At 41.0% G+C, this 18438-nt stretch overlaps 1 protein-coding gene across 1 annotated transcript in view; it reads left to right on the top strand.

The window, feature by feature from the left end:
- USP43 (ubiquitin specific peptidase 43) overlaps window positions 1–18438 on the top strand; it is a 1531566-nt gene that overhangs the window by 1203356 nt on the left and 309772 nt on the right. The window contains exon 8 of the mRNA XM_069654572.1: window positions 2281–2392. Coding sequence (XP_069510673.1) covers window positions 2281–2392 — 112 coding nt within the window. The remainder of the gene's footprint in view (window positions 1–2280; window positions 2393–18438) is intronic.

The following is an 18438-nucleotide window of genomic DNA, read 5'->3' as shown; positions in this document are numbered from 1 at the left end:
CTTAATTTTTTTGGGGAAAAAGAATCTTGATATTGGGTATAATTCATATTTAACCATCTGCTGAGCAAATGATATGATAATTTATTCGTATCGCACTCATACACAAGTGTTTCAGAGCGCGACGAGGCAAGGGGGGGGGCAAGGGAGACTAAAACAATGATCTTACTAGGCCCCGTGACATTGAGAATGTGAAAGTGCAAGGGAGAGGGGAGGAGTGGAAAGTGCTGAGCAAGGGATAAAAAACAAACTGCTAGTGCAGCCAGCAATTTGGCAAGTGCAAGGTTAAAGTGTAGACAAGGGGTGTCTGATAAGTGCAGGTAAGGGGACTGTAGGGTTACATATACAGACCCAAGTGCAAGGGTTGCGAGGAGGCAGTGCGGGTGTGTGGCTGGGTGGGTATGGACCTGGGCCCGAAAATCAGAGGATAACCAGGTGCCTGGTGCCGAAGCAGACTGGTCAGCAGGGGAGAGGAAGAGCAAAAGCAGGTGCAAAGAGGAAGGTCTTGAGATGGTTCCGGAATTGAAGATGGTTCTCCTCAAGTTTGAGTGGTAGGGAAACTGTTCCAGAGGGAGGCCCCAGCCGAGGAAGGAGATCTACCCCCAAATTGTTGCTTGGAGAAGCGACTGATCCTGAGGCAGTTGGAGGTGGCGGAGCTAGAGTAGGAAGGTATTTACGGAGGGAGAGTTCAAGGTATTTTGGACCCAGGCCCCAGAAAGCCTTGTGGACAATGCAAAGGGTCTTGAATTTAATCCTTGTAGCCAGTAGGAGCAAATTAAACATTTCAGGGCTGGAGAGATACGATCCCAGGGCTTGAGGCCAAGGACAAGTCTCGCATTCCTGTTCTGGATGACTCTTGGACAAAAGTGGACTAGGTACTAATCCCCTTTTCTAAGACACAAATCCCATCACAAAGCATTCTTCTCCAGCAGTATCTCTTCCTCCCGGTGTTTCCATTTCTCGCTTCCCCAACCCGCTTATCTTGCTCTCGCTCATGTTCCTTTCACCAGCAGACTGCGATCTGTATGCCTCTGGCAAGGGCGCAGAACTCCACTCCACAGACAAACCTAACCGAACATGCCCTCTCTTTTCAAACGTCACTAAATACGAACCTGATTTATTCTTGGGAAACCCGTGTACTGCTTCATGTTCTGGTTGTAGGAACCGGACTACTACTCTGCATTTCCTTCATGATCTCCTTGGTATTACTGATGCCTGTATTATGCCTCTGCCTGACTTGCCAGATCAATGTGGCATTCGACACATACATACATGATATGTTTATTAACATCTAAACACAGAAGATGGGTTTCTTGGCAACTACCTGGCTCGAACTTACATCTTGTACATTTACCAGCAGAGAGATTTCTTCCCAGACCTTTGAGATGTGGGGTCCCTCAGGGTTCTTCCTCATCTTCCATAGTATTTACGTTATACAGAGTGCTGCCGGTAGGTGTTTTGGCTAAGCGTTACATCTCCTTAAAACAATAAGTAGAAGATACATATTTCTTGAAGTGACGAGAGTTTGTGGACATTGCAGGGCTCCCGTTATGTCACGCTATTTTTATGGAAACTCCCTCTTGTGCTGGAAGTGTTGGATTCTGCCTATACACTCACTGCTAAAGACACCAATGAAAATGGTTTCAATTGGGCCAAATTGACAAAAAATGCTCAGCGAGTTAAGCACTCATGCCAAATGTTAATTTACCCAACAGCACTATGGTTCAAACCTGACATGGCAGGACTGAGGCAGCCCTTCATCTTTGTGAGCTCAATGAATTGAGTCTAATTTCTTTGGGTAGGAGAACGAATTTTTTCAGAACACTGAAACGTGAAAGTAATCTGGCATGTAGTGCTATATACAACATGATCTATATGAATGTTTTAGGGCTATTCATAGTGAAGTCTATCTGTCCGTCTTCTCTTTCTGGTTAACATCTACAGAGAAAATGACAATGTCACCCAGCTCCCCTTTCTCAATTGCAAGTTACTAATGAATAAAGCTCAGGCCTTTTCCTTCTAGACCCCAAGTGCTTGGAATGTGCTTCCTGGTGGTTTAGGATCAGCTTCCTCCTACACATTGTGTAGGAAGTGGATGAAATCCCTTCTTTAGGTTTAAAGCTGGGTGGTGTGATAGCCGAATATACTGTACTTGTGTGTGGATGTTTCTTCCTTGATTAATTGCTTTTAACTTTGCGTTGTGTTGAATAACTGTGGGGTCCATATAGGATGGGTGCAGGCTTTATGACGTTATTTAGTGAATTCAGTGTTTGTGATCCACAGGTTCGGGCCACCTCTACTAACCAGGGAAGAGAGGACCATGTCCTGGGACCAGCTGCAGCAGTGCATCCTCAGCAAAATGCGCTACCTGATGCGGAGCGAGGCTCAAGTCCAGGTTAGTGCCATGGCTGACTGCAGCTTATGCTCAATAGTGTTTTGGACCCCAGACATTCCCCCAAATAGTAAAATAAAGTTGTGATACCATTTCTAAGTATAATCTATGAATGTGTATTAGAAACATTACATATATTATGAATGGCATTAATCTAGGTGTATATATATATATATATATATATGTATATATATATATAAATACATATATATATATATATATATATATTTTCTTATTCTGCCAAAGGAAAGACCATTGGCTTGTCAGCTTTATGTCAGGCTGATTTTGCAGTAAAGTCCCATATTGTGATGGTCTGGCTCCTTGCATGCTCCTGGGGAGCACAAGCCAAGAGTGCAGAAGTGTGTTGATGTCCGATGCCTAGCAAATTCCCAGGGTAAAAGCTGACCTGCTGATTGGTTGCCATTCATTGTATGTTTTTGTTGAAGGCATCCAATCGGCCAGCGGACAGTGTTTGCCTGGCTATACGGTTGCTATTCGCTGAAGTTAGCACAAGTGTTTTGTGCGATACAAATCCACGCTCCGCACCTCTTGGAATGGGTTATTTCTACCGGTTGCCTTTCCTTGCTGTTGCAGTAGCATTATGCAAGCGGTGAGTAAACCTTTGGGAATGCCTGCCGGCAAGGTGTAAAAAAGGAAGGGGTGTGTCTCATATAGCCAGTAAACCCTTGGAAATTCAGCTGTCTGCGAAAATGGAAAAGAACTACTATTGGTACTCTGGCTGCATGCAAAACGATGGGAGTGGGATGGCAGGAGAGGTGGGGGGAGGATCTAGATGGGTCTTGACCTTTGGCTTGCAGTCTTCATTGACTCTTGTTGCATTGGCGTTTGACCAGACTATGCTTAGAATAGAAAAATTGCACTAGATACACCCCCCCCCATCAGAAATATTCAAACAATAAATTAATATACCGAAATCTTTGATCCAACTATGCAGGCAAATTTAACAATAAATTGTTTGACGTACATGTCTCTATAGAACGCGCAATTAGTGTCCTCTTGCAATAATAATTTACGCCAAAACACGCATTTGCACACCTAGCTGAAACATATTGCGATTGGCGTTAAATTAGAAATGCATACAGTTTTAAATAGTGTTGCAGGTAAAAATGATATTTTCCTATGAGCATTGCACAGGAATTCGTTCTAGCCATCACAGGTTACGTTTTAATATTTATTTTATATTGCTGTATTTCCTTATTTTAGTAAGCCTGTACCTGTAACTTAAACTCAGTAACTACTGGCTGTAGTCATTTCAATTGAATAACATGTGCTAAAGTAAAATGTAGGTAAAAGCAAAGCCCAGGAGCGGAGTAGGGTGTCCCGAATGACATGGAGTAATCTGTCAGCCCTACTCCCTTTTGTGATGCTCTGTGTCCGTTCTACCCTAGGAGCTTGCCTCCATGGCTGAATCCTCTTGTCCACCGTCCTCTGATCCTTGCCTGCTCTGCCACCCCCCTGGTCTTTGCCTCCCTGGTGAGTCGCTCTCCTCTGGTCCTTGGCTCCTGTGGTGAGTCACCAGTGAAAGCAAACAGAAGGAAAATGCTCCCTTTTTCTTTGTGCAGCCTAAACTGCTGCTTGAAAGCCTCACCTTCCATGCTTGCATGGTGTGTCCATGCTTTCAGATTTGGAACTAATTGGAGAAAGATGCGGTAACAAGAACGAATTCCACATCATTCTGCCTCCCACCCTAATCAAAACATCACAACACACCATTTTTCAACTGAACCATAGGTTACACAATTGGACATACACCATCTGAAGCATCACAGGTGTCTGCACTACATGCCAACCACACCCAGCCCAGATGCACCAGCATAACTCTCCCCACTCACACAGATAACTGCACATTTTCCTTTAGCAATCCAGAGCACACATTAGCCACTGCTCCAGATAGCTCACAACTTACACCCCATGGGGAGCGCTTCATGTTCAGATCTAATAAATGAAACCTGCCATGCTCAACATGCTATGTTTGACCCTTAGCCCATGTTCTGCAGATCCAGAGACGCCAAGAAACCATGTTAATGGCAGAATGTGTGGTTCTTCGGGAGGGCCAGTGCAACAGCGGTGCAATTCTGGGTTACTTGCTTCGATGCCACTATTGGAGGAGCATGATGGGACACAATTCCATCCCTAAAACCATTTAATCGGCTCCATTGTAAGGGAGTCTTTTTGCAAATAGCATGAGCTTTATCACTTTTATAGACTCCAATATTTGCAATTAAGTCAAACTGAGATTCAATTATTTGCTCAAGATCACACACTTTGGTTGAACTGAACAGTGAAGCAGGGATTTTAAACCACTCTGCACTTCACTACATACGATTCATGATTTACGTTTAGGATTTCAATGCCTTTTGATGGTATGGTCCTATAGTTTACTCACAAAATATAGAAATTGCATAATAAAGCAAGATGACCATATGTAAATACATCATATCAGCGTAGCTTTAGTTTCCCCTTATTGAATGGGAAAACTAGAAGTCCTAGAATACAAAATAATGCATGCCTGAGAAATCTCCCGGTTGGCACCACTTTACCTTCAGCGCTTTGACACACTAAAAGAAGTTGTGTAATCAGGTCACTTGGGTATGTCGATTCTCTCGCAAGCTTCCAGCTCGTCGTTGTGCATGATGTTGAGAACATTTGACTATCAACATAAAATCGGACCTTTTGCACGTCAAATTAAAAGACACCAAAGATATAAACTGATCTTTAAACGGGAGCTTTGTTGAATTTCTCACATTAACTGTCTTTGAAGCTGACCCATTTGCTATGTAACTAAAGTTGTATGTCTTTCAGTGTAAAATGTCCCATCACAGTGCCAATTGCCTAAACATCCTTGCATAAGAAAGGTAATAATAATTTGGCATTTATATAGCGCTACGAACCCTCAGGTTTCTGAGCGCTGCTTATTATTACCCACGGTGTGTATTGACCTCGGATGGGATTCGAACCTGTGTTAGCACTCTACTCGCTGTGCCACTTGACCGGCTGCCGTGATGCTGATAGCAAAATAAATGTTTCAAAAGTAGGTAATTAAAGTGCTGGACTCTCAGCCCAGATGCTGTGCATGTGTGTGAGGGAGAGAGGCGTGGGTAATGGACATTGGTTGAAAGTGCAAAAGCCCTACTACAAGCACCCTTTGGACATTTACTGTACACTGCACTGCCTCAGATGAGCTGCTGCTAAATGTGGCTCAGAGAGGGAGTAGGAAAATGCATGCAGGATGCTTTCTGGCAGCCTTTAAATGAAATATGTGCAGTTTTATAAGAAATAAATCCACTCGTGGTACGTGTTACACTTCTACATCTGATCAGTAGGTAACAAGAAGATGCAGCCACTTAGAGCAAGTACATAGTACTCTAATATCACACCCTCGAATATGGGCTAAGGAGCTTTGTCATTGTGGTGCACCTTTACTCCATCTCTGCCAGACTCTCCTCCTTCACCAGAATCTGCACCTTCAACAGACTCCGTTTTCCTTGGCCAAACTACACCTGTCACGCCCATTTTGATCCCCATTTCGGTTTCATAAACACATAAGGACGTCTCTAAGAAGAGTTATTGCTTGCACTCTATCAATCAAGCCTGTTATCCTTTGTTATTAAGTTGAAAGAGTGTTTTCAGATCTCTGCTACCCAAGGTTTGGAGAAGGAAGCGTGTTCTACAGTTAAGAGCCCAAGAGGTACTTCTTGAGGGTAATTGTCTACTTTTGGTTCGGTCAGAAAACAATTTTTTAGAGGAAGCGATCAGAACGTGAGGTGTCAGTCAACTTGACACAAATGCGGGAAGGTTGGAATGAAAATTTTAGTTTCAAAGCTAATATCTGGTTTCTCGCTGTCACCCCATGAGAACCACCTACACTGGACTGTAATATGAATGCTTCAAACATAACTACGTTTCTACATGCAGTCTTTTCAAATGGCCAAGTTTACATATGAAATAAAAGCAAGTGGTACAGGCAAATCTTAAACAAATGTTCAATTAGAAGACCTCAACCTCCTCATAGTTAGAGCTCTGGTGTTGGCAAAATGAAAAAAAGGCATACTACCTGCTGCAACCCATATACCTCCAATATTGAGAAAATGAGAAAATTACCTTTTGATTGCACCTACAGATTTGTGGTGGTCTGTATGTCAAACAAGTAGACTTGGTATCATTAATTGGCTTTTATTATCTTCATCACATTTATAACAAACATAGGTTTTGAAATAATGTTCACAGAGTTGAGTACAATGAGGTTGTTCAGTTGTTGGTCCTTAATATCTTCATATTAAGGAGAATACATTAATGATTAAACAGTAGTGTGAGTTCTTTAATGTTTCATCACATTAAGTTATTAACTTTTGTTGGTTGGTACAGAGTAGATCCTTAGGAGTACTTAATGTTGCTTCACATTAGCAGTTTCTCATTACAACTTTGATGTTGCTGTTTGTTGATTGATAGATTGATATGAATTTGATTTCCCTCTTTACTCGATTTGAGCATGATTTCCCTCTTTAGTTTGAGTATGATGTCCCTCGACAGGTGTTTCCCCAATATGTTGTTATTGGTTTTTCAGAAGGTTGGTTAGGATTTAGTCTTCCTATTATTTAACATGCTTGGTTTCCTGCACGTAATATAGTTGGTTCTTCAGATGGGTGGTTAGGATTTAATCTTCCAATTTCTATCAGGAAAAGAGATAAATTGAATGAATTAATTATTGATTTTGGGTTGTCTATAGGGTATTACGACATACAGTTGATGCGTGGAGACATTAACAGTTTAATACAAAGGTGAGGCTGGACAACCACTTGGGATGGAATAGCTTGTTGGGTTGTTAATAACTTATTTAAATTCGTATTGGCTTCTGGATGTGTATTTAGTCATTAGTCCAATATTTGCTATAGTACAATACACACGGTACTGATACGAAAAGAGCACTTACTTTACATGCTTTGATTGCTGCATGTAATAGATTTTATCACGTTAGCTGGTATTTTTGGTTCTACATTCAGTTTGCTTGCGATTCTGTCATGGTTTCCGTCAGAAATATGTAAAACCTGGATGAGATTGACAAAACATCTATTTAGTTTTGCAGTACTTGCTTGTCTAAGTTTCACAAACTATACTCGGGTTAGGAAAGGTGCTTTGCTTACCTTGTTAGTCAAAAATGAAGCAGGAGAGCCGCTTTGGTAGCCGCAGTCGTGTGTTGACTTCGGTTTCGCCATTTTGAATTGCGCTGATCGTTATACCAAGCGCAATGGCGTATCAAGTCAGTCTGTTGATGTAATTTGCATCAGACGCCATCTTGGATTTTGCTGAATGATAGCGTTCAGTATTATTTGGGTCTTGCATAATGTTAAAACTTGTTATGGTAGGATACAAAATCAAGTGTTAATTGCCGCAATATTTTGAAATTACCCTCGGTAACAACGGGGGTCAATGATACAGAATTGTGTGGAAAACTTGAAAACTTGAACAAGCTTTAAAGTTATGCAAGAACCACATAATACTGAACGCTATCACTCAGCACAATCCAAGATGGCGTCTGATTCAAATTACGTCAACACACCCCCAGACTGACTCGATACGCTATCGCTCCTAATTGAACGATCGGCGCAATTCAAAATGGCGAAACCGAAGTCAACACATGGCTGCGGTTATCATACCGGCTCTCATCCTTCGTTTTCGACTAACAAGGTAAGCAAAGCACCTTTTCTAACCCCAGTATAGTTAGTGAAACTTCGACAAACAAGTACTGCAAAACTAAATAGATGTTTTGTCAATCTCATTCAGGTTTTACATATTTCTGACAGAAACCATGACAGAATCACAAGCAAACCGAATGTAGAACCAAAAAATACCAGTTAACATGATAAAATCTATTACATGCAGGAATCAAAGCATGTAAAGTAAGTGCTCTTTTCGTATCAGTACCATGTGTATTGTACTATAGCAAATATTGTACTAATGACTAAATACACATCCAGAAGCCAATACGAATTGAAATAAGTTATTAACAACCCAACGCTGTAAGCGGATTCATTTCAACACTACAGCTAAGTCAATGCCTAGTCTGGGATGCTGAGGGAAACCCTTATTGATATATTTTTATGTCCAGTTCATTTACTCTGGATGATAACCCTTATATAACACCCCTCTCTTAGAATCCCCCTGACGCCACTGAGCCAAGAAGTAGGTTTGTTTTGCAAATTAAAAGGTTTATTTGAAAATTAAACAATATATATATCACACTTTTATAATAAATTAATGTTTGATAGCACACTTGTGAAGATGATAGTGATCAACAATGGATAATGTTACAGTGGTACACTCTTTTTGATGGCTTAGAAGTGATATAGAGAGGATAAAGTAGCTGAGAATGCTTTTATGGCTTCAAGGACAATGCAATGATGAATGAAAATGCAGTACAGAAAATAAACTTGATATGACTTCAACAAAAGACAATGTAATCACTTTTCTTTGACCATTCACCCCCCTCCCCCATTATGCAAGGTAAAGAGATGGAAGGAAAGCACACAGTTCTCAGGAATGCAATCAAATATAATTCAGTTCCCCCCCTAGCAAGCTTAGAGGAAAACAGGTAGGAGTTTGAAACAGAGGCAATATACTTTTATGTGGTATGCAAAGAAGTGAAAAATATGCTAAAATGATTTTAATTCCCTCTGGAGGTTCAGGGTGGGTGACAGCTACTACTTTGTATTATTTCAGGATCACTTTAGCAATGCTCTATGAATGATTGTCAGGTTGCAAACGGATTTCAGCAAAGGAAAGCAAGGACAAATCTTTTTACACGTGGCTGAAATTAAGCAAAATGTCAAATTGCGGCAAATTAAGTGGCGTGCGTCGAGCGCAATTACGGAGGCACTATAAGGAGAAGAATGACAGATGACAGTTTTCAGTTTTAAAAATGACAGAATGACACGATTTTAGGAGGCAGTTCTAATAGGCTAAAATAGTTTGGATTAGATTATTTTAAACTAAGAGATTGGTTTTGGCACAGTGCTAGCTGGGTACTCGCTCTAGATTTTGGACAGGTATGTGACTTCGTCACCGATCGGGTCAGGATTGGCTGGACTTCTGCTAGCAGTTCTTCACAGCGATCTGGTCTCTGGTTCTCTCTGGTTCCGGATACAGCACTGCTTTCTGGATACTGCTACAGGTTCTTGCAAAAGTTCTTGGCAAAGAATTCAAACAGCTCGCCCGGCTGTTGAATAGTTTGGTTGGTTTTGAGGCCTGCTGAAGATGATTCAGCTTGTGGATTCAGGCCTCTCTGCTACAAATTCTGGAGTTAATTTCTGGTCTCTGGAGATTGATGGATTTGAAGTCTGGATCTCTGGATGTGAAGTCTGAAGTCTCCCGGCAAAGCGTCCCGCAAGAAAGTGGAAAGTGACTGTCCCTACCTGGGTTTCAATGTTCCTTTTTATGTGTTTTGAAAATGGGTGTGTGCCTGGGCCTAGCTAAGCCTGCCCCTCTTTATCATTGGCCAAGCTTTCCTCTCTCCCTTGATTGGGGGAAAGAAATGGAGTGTCAGAGTGATGCTGTAGGTTTTATGGTCAGAAGAACCTCCCCTTGTCAAATTGCACACAAATCTATTTCTGACCCAAATACATATTTATCTATGTACCATTTTTCTAATATTATAGGTCCAGTTGACATATTTTCTGTAGCACCAAACCATCCGATCCCTGTCTTTCTATGATGTTGTGTCCACTGATGACAGAATTCTCCCCTTTTCATCCAGATAACGACCTCTAAACCTTTCCAGATTTTACACAAATGTGCACCAGGGATATGGGTTTCAGATGATAAAGTGTCAGATTTTTAACATGCATACATTTGGAGTAACAACCTTTTCCCGCTACTATCCCCAAGAACATACCGCAGGGTCCTAACACCTCTTAAAATGTGCACAGAAAAATCACAAGAATGATGATGTTATTTATATAATTTTTACAAGTCCGCACTATGAATTATCCATCTTTTTAAAATCATGCTCTGGCCCCAAAGGGGTGTGTTTTCCAAAACACATGGTGGAATTTCTGGTTTATCCACTTCCCCCAAGCTCAGCTTGCTCTCACAGGCACTGCCCCTCCCAGTTTCTCCCAAGAGGAAGCCATTTTACGACCCCCCCAATATAACATTTGCCTGAGCCAGGGACAGTGCTTTTAGTTTCCTGTAGTCCCCAGGTGCCACTCCCCTTATTCAATCAGGTGTCATCAAGAGGTGTCATCTCCTTTTTGGCAGGGGCAGCAGGATGCAGCCAGGCCTGGGAAGAGTGGCTGAGCAGGTTTCACTCCTGTCGGGGGTAGTTGCCGGGCAGAATTCCCTCTCTTCCAGTCAGGCTTCAGCTAAATGTCACTTTAGTTCCCAGTTTTCTACATTCAAATTAAACTGACAATTTTTGCACATGCAGCTAGAATGCTGATTCTAAGTTCAAAACTATGACATTTAACAGTTGCAACCTATGTTACACTCAAAAGTAGGTCACTCAATTATTTTAAACATTTTGATTTTAGTGGCTTTCTGTCCATTTAACTTAAGCTGCTGACATCCACAGCTCAGCCAGTTTTGTTATAAACATTGTTTTGGGCTCTTCATCTTTCCAGATTTAGTATGCACGCAAGAATACATTCTGCCAAATGTCTGCTGGTGTTCATTGAGATTTTTGAATATCTTGTGATGTTTAAAATAGGCATTTTGAGCTTGCATTCAGGGAAACAAAGGTGATTTTAAAGCGCTTTTAAGCTAACAGGCACTGCTGTTTTTCCTTTGGCACACATTCCACTCATGGCACCCCTGGCCCATCATGCTTGCACTGGTGGCTGGCAGGTCAGGGGACCACTTTGTTGTGCGCAAAACTGTGCGGTTCTCCAGGATTCTGGTGCAAATGTGGGCTTTTCCGCCCTCTTGGATTTCCTAAACCCACAGCACCAAGTGTTGCAGCATAATAACTTGAACGTGGGCCAAGACACCCAACAACGCGCTATTCCATCCCAAGTGGTTGTCCAGCCTCACCTTTGTATTAAACTGTTAATGTCTCCACGCATCAACTGTATGTCGTAATACCCTATAGACAACCCAAAATCAATAATGTATTAAATGTTCTCGCTTTTCCTGATAGAAATAGGAAGATTAAAACCTAACCACCCTTCTGAAGCACCAAATCTATTACATGCAGGAATCCAAGCATGTTAAATAATAGGAAGACTAAATCCTAACCACCCTCCTGAAGAACCAAAAATAACATATTGGGGGAAACACGTGTCGAGGGACATCATACTCAAACCAAAGAGAGAGATCATACTCAAATCGAGTAAAGAGGAAAATCGAATTCATATCAATCTATCAATCAACAAACAGCAACATCAAAGTTGTAATGAGAAACTGCTAATGTGAAGCAGCATTAAGTACTCATAAGGATCTACTCTGTACCAACCAACAAAAGTTAAAAACTTAATGTGATGAAACATTAAAGAACTCGCACTACTGGTTAATCATTAATGTATTCTCCTTAATATGAAGAAATATCAAGGACCAACAACTGAACAACCTCATTGAACTCTACCCTGTGAACATTATTTCAAAACCTATGTTTGTTATAAATGTGATGAAGATAATAAAAGCCAATTATTGATACCAAGTCTACTTTTTTGACATACAGACCACCACGAATCTGTTGGCGCAATCAAAAGGTAATTTTCTAATTTTCTCAATTTTCAAGCATTGGGCAACCTCAATGAACTTTTTACCTTGCAGCCACAGAGGACATCCAAACATAAATTGAAAGCTTACAACAGGAGCTCGTGTACAAGATTGCAAGCAGGTTGTATTTTTCTTTCTCATGTACCCCCAATAGCTTGGACTGGAATGCCATTGACAACATTGCAAGTAAAATGTGTAAACTCTCCCTGGGCATAAACATCTCAGTAGAACAAAAACAGATGCAGAAGGTTGTTGAAATCTTTGGATGTGTTTTCTCATGGTGAAGTAATGAATATGAGCAACCCTGAACATGTGTGGGTGGGAAGCGACTGCATTCCTCGTAGCTGCACGTCTCCCGTTGTTTCAATGAAGTAAATTACTTTGTGGCCATTTACTTTGTTGCAAACGCTTTGAATTACTTCAAAATGTTTACATCTTTTTAAGGTTTAAGGAGAAAAACACTGGGTTTGGGGGCTTGCAGTAGGGGTGGTAATGAAGGTGACAGCGGGTTTGGGGGGGACCCAAATAAAAAAAGTAATTAAAAAATATTCAAACTGATTGCAACCAAGTAATAATATAGAACCAGCTGTACAGTGCAGGCAAGTTTTTTTTTATAACAAATGAGGTGGTACACACCGAGTCTGTATACATCATTGGTGTTTGTGCCATTGTCCAAAATACCCATTCCTGCATCATGTAACCTTTGTGGGTGTGGTTTAGGCTAAGGGTCTTACTAGCTTCTGCTTTTGCCAATGTCAAATGTTTAACTCCTTACAGTTGGTTGGACTGTACAATGCATAGGAAAGTTTTGAGATTTGTGGCTTTTATCTAGATATCCTGCTTTTGTTTGTGATACTAATTCACAGTAAAAGTCCTACCCTGTATTTAAAATCTAATTCAGGTAAAGGTTACTCATAAAAGTAACTGTTATGCATTGTGTGGCATACTTTGCAGTTGTTCACCTGCATGCAGCTGTTTGCCATCAAAAGGCATATGATAAAACTAGCAGGGCTGGCATTTGCCTGCTTAGCACTGGGCAGTGTAATGAATCTGGAGTAAAACTCAGACACAGAGACATTGCAATATTTGCTACAGACTTTTATTAAAGTAAAAACAGGGTTTCAGAAAGACCTATCTCACTGTCACATTGCAAGGGTTTTTCCTGCCTCAACGAAAAAAAGGAGTTTCAGTGTTAGAATGTCTAAAAAGAAAGAATTACCGGCCCTGTGTCCAAAATCCTATCCCGACTCTCACAGCTGAACTTAAGAAAATGTGCAAAGGGGTAAAAGTCTTTCAACTGGCCAGCTGTAGTAGTATTCAATGTTTCAACGTAAAGTCTCAAAAGGTGCCCAAATGAACAAAGGATGTTTTTTTTTTTTTTTACTTTGTTTAACCTGGAGGTTTTTAAAAGAATTGGTTGTGTTTCATTTTCTATCACGTCAGTAAACCGTTTGTCCATTTTCTTCATCTATCGACCGTAGAATTAGTTCTAAAATTCTCACTGTGGCCATAACCCAAGTTGTTCGTCCACCCCCAATTAGTCTAAACCACCAGACCTCTTCATCAAAGATGTGAGCTGTAGCTAGAACAGGCCCCAGGTACGGTTTTCTGATGGATTTGACTCCTGGACATGTTAAGAGGAGGTGCCTCAATGTTTCTACTGTAGAAGAGTCTTTACAAAATCTGCATTTGTTAGAATTTGCCCTACCTCGGATCTTCAAAATTTCATTGGTGTGTAACAAGTTAAGTCGAGCTCTTAAAAAGTTGCTCCTCAACTTTCAATTTGGATATTTTTCAACGAATGGCTGTAAAACATGAAGTTTTTGGTTCTTGGGCGGCAAATGCGAGACCAACTTGCATGCTGCTGCTTGATCACAGGTGGTAGCCCAGTCAAGTTTATTACATTTTTTGTGAATTTTCATGGGATTCTCAATTATCTCTTTTTTAGAACACTGCATCAGTTTGTTTGGCTTCTTGTTCTTTATACCAGTGATTTAATCCCAGACATCATCCTCCTCCGGCCTCGTTATTTATCATTTCAAGTAGCTTCGATCGATCCTCCAGCAGAAGCTTCCTAAACAGCATCATGGTGTTTCTTTCCACTATTGATAGTAGTGAAAGCTGGCTCATTTCTTGTCTTATTAAAACCATTGGTGTTGAACTAGGTAGATCCAGGACTTCCCTCAAGTAGTGGCTCTCTAGTTTAAACCAGATTTTTTTGGGTATCCCTGGCATTGCTTCGGCGCCTTAGACGAGTGCAGGAACGACCTTGGCTTTATAATAGTTCACAATGGGAGTTAGAGAGAAGCGTCCAAACTTCTGGTCAATTGCTTTTGCCTGTGAGGTTAGGCTCGTTGTTTTGGTCAGCAGGTGATTTTGCATAGCATTTTCATTTAAGGAATTATCGACCATGATGCCTAAATATTTAAATTTGGCGACCTTCTCAATGCGTTCGCTCTCTAGGTTCCAGGTAAAGGTGTTGCTTTTTTCTTTTCCCTTTCCAAAAAATAAAATTTTGGTTTTCGACTTGTTGATTTCCAGATGGTTGTTTGAAATAAATTCAGCAAAGTTGTTAAACTGACGCTGTAGCCCAATAGCTGTTTGATCAGCCAGAATAATGTTGTCCGCGTACAGGATTCTTGATATTTTTGTGTTTCCCAAATGTGGTGGAAAAGCTCTGACCTTGTGCTCTGTGTCTTTATAGTCACCTATAAAGCTCAGAAAAAGCGCCGGGGCCAGCGGGCAACCTTGTTTGACCCCCCGATTTGTCGTAATCGCTTCCGTTAGAGAACCTTGATGGTCAAGCCAAACTTGTATTCTTGTTGCTGTGTGGAGTGCAATGAGTGGCTGTAGTATTGCCGCTGGACAGTTCCACTTTCTCAGCTTCTCCCAAAGTCTTGTTCTATCGACTTGGTCAAACGCCTGACTTAGGTCGATGAAGGCCATATAGGTTCGGGCCCCCCCCCACTAAAGACTTACTCTTTAGGATGCTTAATGTTAAGATGTTAGTGTTGGTCCCCACATTCCTTTTGAAACCAGATTGAAAAGGATCATAACAAGGTTCCCATTTTGCCCAGCTTTGAAAATGGCAAAGAAGCAAAGATCTGTAGACTTTGCCAATCACATTTAGGAGAGCGATGGGATGAAAGGGTATTGGGTCCTCTCTTGTCGATAGGCACTACAACCGCGGTGGTCCAAGATTTAGGTAATACCTTCGCTGTTGTTGATCTACGAAATTCTTCACTAATAAACCTGGCCCATGCCTCAGGATGCTTTTTCAAATGCATATTTGTCAGGCTGTCGGGGCCTGGGGCCATGGAATTTTTCAATTTTTTCAGAATTTCTACGATGCCTTCATGGTCGTGGAGCTCCACCCAAGGCGACACGCTTTGGTCCTATATGACAGCAGTTGGTGCGGATGAATCGTAAAAGAGCTTTTTGAAGTGGGTTGTCCAGGTGACTTCACCAATACCATTGATTAGTGCATCTGCAGTAGTTCGTTCTGTTGAGTTAATAAGGGCCCAGAATTTACAGGAGTTGTACCCACACACAAGCCTCAACATTGCCTCCGAATCTTTTTGGAACAAGGAGTGTCTGTACTCTTTAAGCCACAACTTGTTTTTCATCTTTTCGAGAATCAGGGCTTGTTTGTTGACCTCAGAGCTGTCCCTTGTGAATGCCCTCTGCAATTTCCTGAATAGGTGTCTTCTAATGACCAATACCAGATCGTAGTTATGCACAAGTTTTTCAATGCTTGATGCATGGTTCAATCTTGTTTTTTTGAAGATGTTGAGAAGAGCGCCATAGTCGGGTGGAATACCAGCATCGCCTGCTGATCCTAGCTGGGCATATTTGTTGGTTAGAGTGTTCACGTTATTTACACTCAAAGACAATTTTTTTCCTTTTGCATTAACATCCACATCCGATTTGAACATTACTTTTTCAATCAAAGTAACAGGCCATGTTTTACACAGTAAATTGTGATCACTTGCCGTGGTTTTAATGATGGTGAAGGATGTAATAATTGCCAGAAGGATAATTGAGACATAGATGTAGTCTATTGTAGCTGACGAAGTACGACCTTCCCATGATGGAATGCGATTAACGCTGGCGAAGATGGTGTCAAGATTAACAAATTCTTTCGCATTCATCTTCCAAGTCCATTTTTTACCATGCAATTCAGCTTCAGTTTTAGGTGGTCTGCAGGACTTCATTCTACAAACTGCATTTAGATCACCACAGATGTATAGATAAGGTTCTGAGTGGTCAATATAGGCTTTGTCAATTTCTTTCTCCACCATATCCAGGAAATCTTGATCCGAGATGGAGTCTGGATTCCAATAAACATTGATGATTATGGCTGAGATTGCCACTGTTTTAACCAAGACTTTGTTCCAGCAATTCCGATTCACCTGGACTGTTAACATGGAGAGAGATGCTGTCAAAATTTTACTCAGTGTCAGCCCCTTCCCAATTCGGATCGCGGTTAGCAAGCCCGAAGATGGTTTACCTTTTAGTCCTTTTTTAGCCAGGGCAAAAGCGATTTCAAACCCGTCCAGGACAGGCTTAGTTGTGAGCCATGTCTCCTGAAGACACAAAATATCAAAGGTGGCCAAGTTTACATCGCCCGGTACTGTAAGATGTGCAAAACCTTGTGTGTTCCACAAGCCTAACTTAACCGTTGAGTTGATTGTGGGTCGTATCCTGACCTCTGTTGGTTTTTGGATGGGCTTGGATTGCTATTTTCTTTGAGGAACCAGCACTTTTGGAAGCGATGCCCAAAGATTTTGTAGGGGGTTGAATTTTTCCTTATTGGTGTGCTGTTTGTTATTTTTTGTTACGTCTTGCATACATATTCTTTTGATTAATGTTAGTGAACCACAAGGTGTTCTTTCACTTTTCTTACACAAAGACCAAAAAAGAACCCAATTAGGGAACTCCCGTCCCCTGCACTCTATTTATCGCTTAAGCAAGCTGAGTAAAGGTTTATTCCCAAGAGGGGAATCAGAGTAAATGGAGTAAATCAATTTCAAGTTAAATGAAACAACATAGTAATTCAAGATATCGGTTTAGTATCGAAACATATTCATCAGTTCAAAGAAGAGTTGGTTATCCAATCAGGATTTATTTATCAAAGAGCAAATGCCCAACGCGTTTCGAGATAATGTTCTCTTCATCAGGGGCTGTAATTATTCGTTGTGTCAATCACAGTAACTCTAGAGAAGTATATACAAAATAATAATAATGTCAGTTTACATGATAATAACATAGACTGAATGCTTAGAAACAGCGAATTATCCAATAAGCAATATGGGTTCTTTAAAGCAAAAGGTAGTACACTAGTTAGAAGAGTCTATAGTCATGTTATAAAGTAACAAGGAACTAGAGTTAATATCGTTATAGCAGAGTCTTCATCCTATCAAACAATTGTAAATCAAATGTAAGTAAAATTGGACTATTACAAATACCACTAGGTGTAGAAAGGGTAAAAAACATACCGTATGTTACATTAAAGGATGGACTGGGTCATGTTGTTACACAGGTGTAGCTGTCTGGGTCCCCTATAGTATAACCAAAGAGGCAAAAGATGCTGAATGAGCACTGTGCTTTGTAATCACGTAAAAATAGATAGATGTAGAAGAAAGTCTGTTAACTTACTAGCCAAACAAGAATCGCTTGTATCTGAATCCCTCAGAGGCTGGGGGGCCGTGTTGGTGTCAAAGGAAAACAGTATTTTCAGTCTGTGCGCGGTACCTAAAAGATGGAGGCGCCACTCGTTACAAATAGAACGACCAAAAAAGGTCTAAAGTGTCAAGAGTATCCATCTAGGATCAAAATCGAAAAATAGAGTTATAGTAGTATGGCCCTGTCCCAGAATAAGTAACTTACTGTAGTCGTTGTAAGGCAGGAAAGACAGATAAGAGCGGGGAGATACAGCAGTCGCTAAAAACCTCCAAAAAACATGGCGGTTAATATATACGTCATTGTTGTGACGTCATTACGCTGAAGCGCACCTGACGTCGCCAATGTAAACACCATGTACACGTCTGTTTAAAGAGACGAGTCTGGTAGCAAAAAGTGGCCAAGAGGTAAATACGGCTGAATGTGAAAAGCTGAATGTGAAAAGCTTTGCCTGAGTCACTTAATGTGGCACGAAGGACTCTGTATGCAGGAAAATGCGTATGGAGGGAGTCTAACAAGGAGTGTCATTTAAAGAAATTAGTCTACGTTTATTATTCTCAAAAAGTCTGTACATACGGGAAAGTACGTATGAAGGGAGTCTAACAAGAGATGTAATTAAAAAAACTGGTGTCATT

The sequence above is a fragment of the Ambystoma mexicanum genome, chromosome 3q (genome assembly GCF_040938575.1).
Source record: "Ambystoma mexicanum isolate Mex_15411 chromosome 3q, UKY_AmexF1_1, whole genome shotgun sequence".
Classification (NCBI taxonomy): Eukaryota; Metazoa; Chordata; class Amphibia; order Caudata; family Ambystomatidae; genus Ambystoma; species Ambystoma mexicanum.
This window is presented reverse-complemented; position numbering and strand designations above follow the sequence as displayed.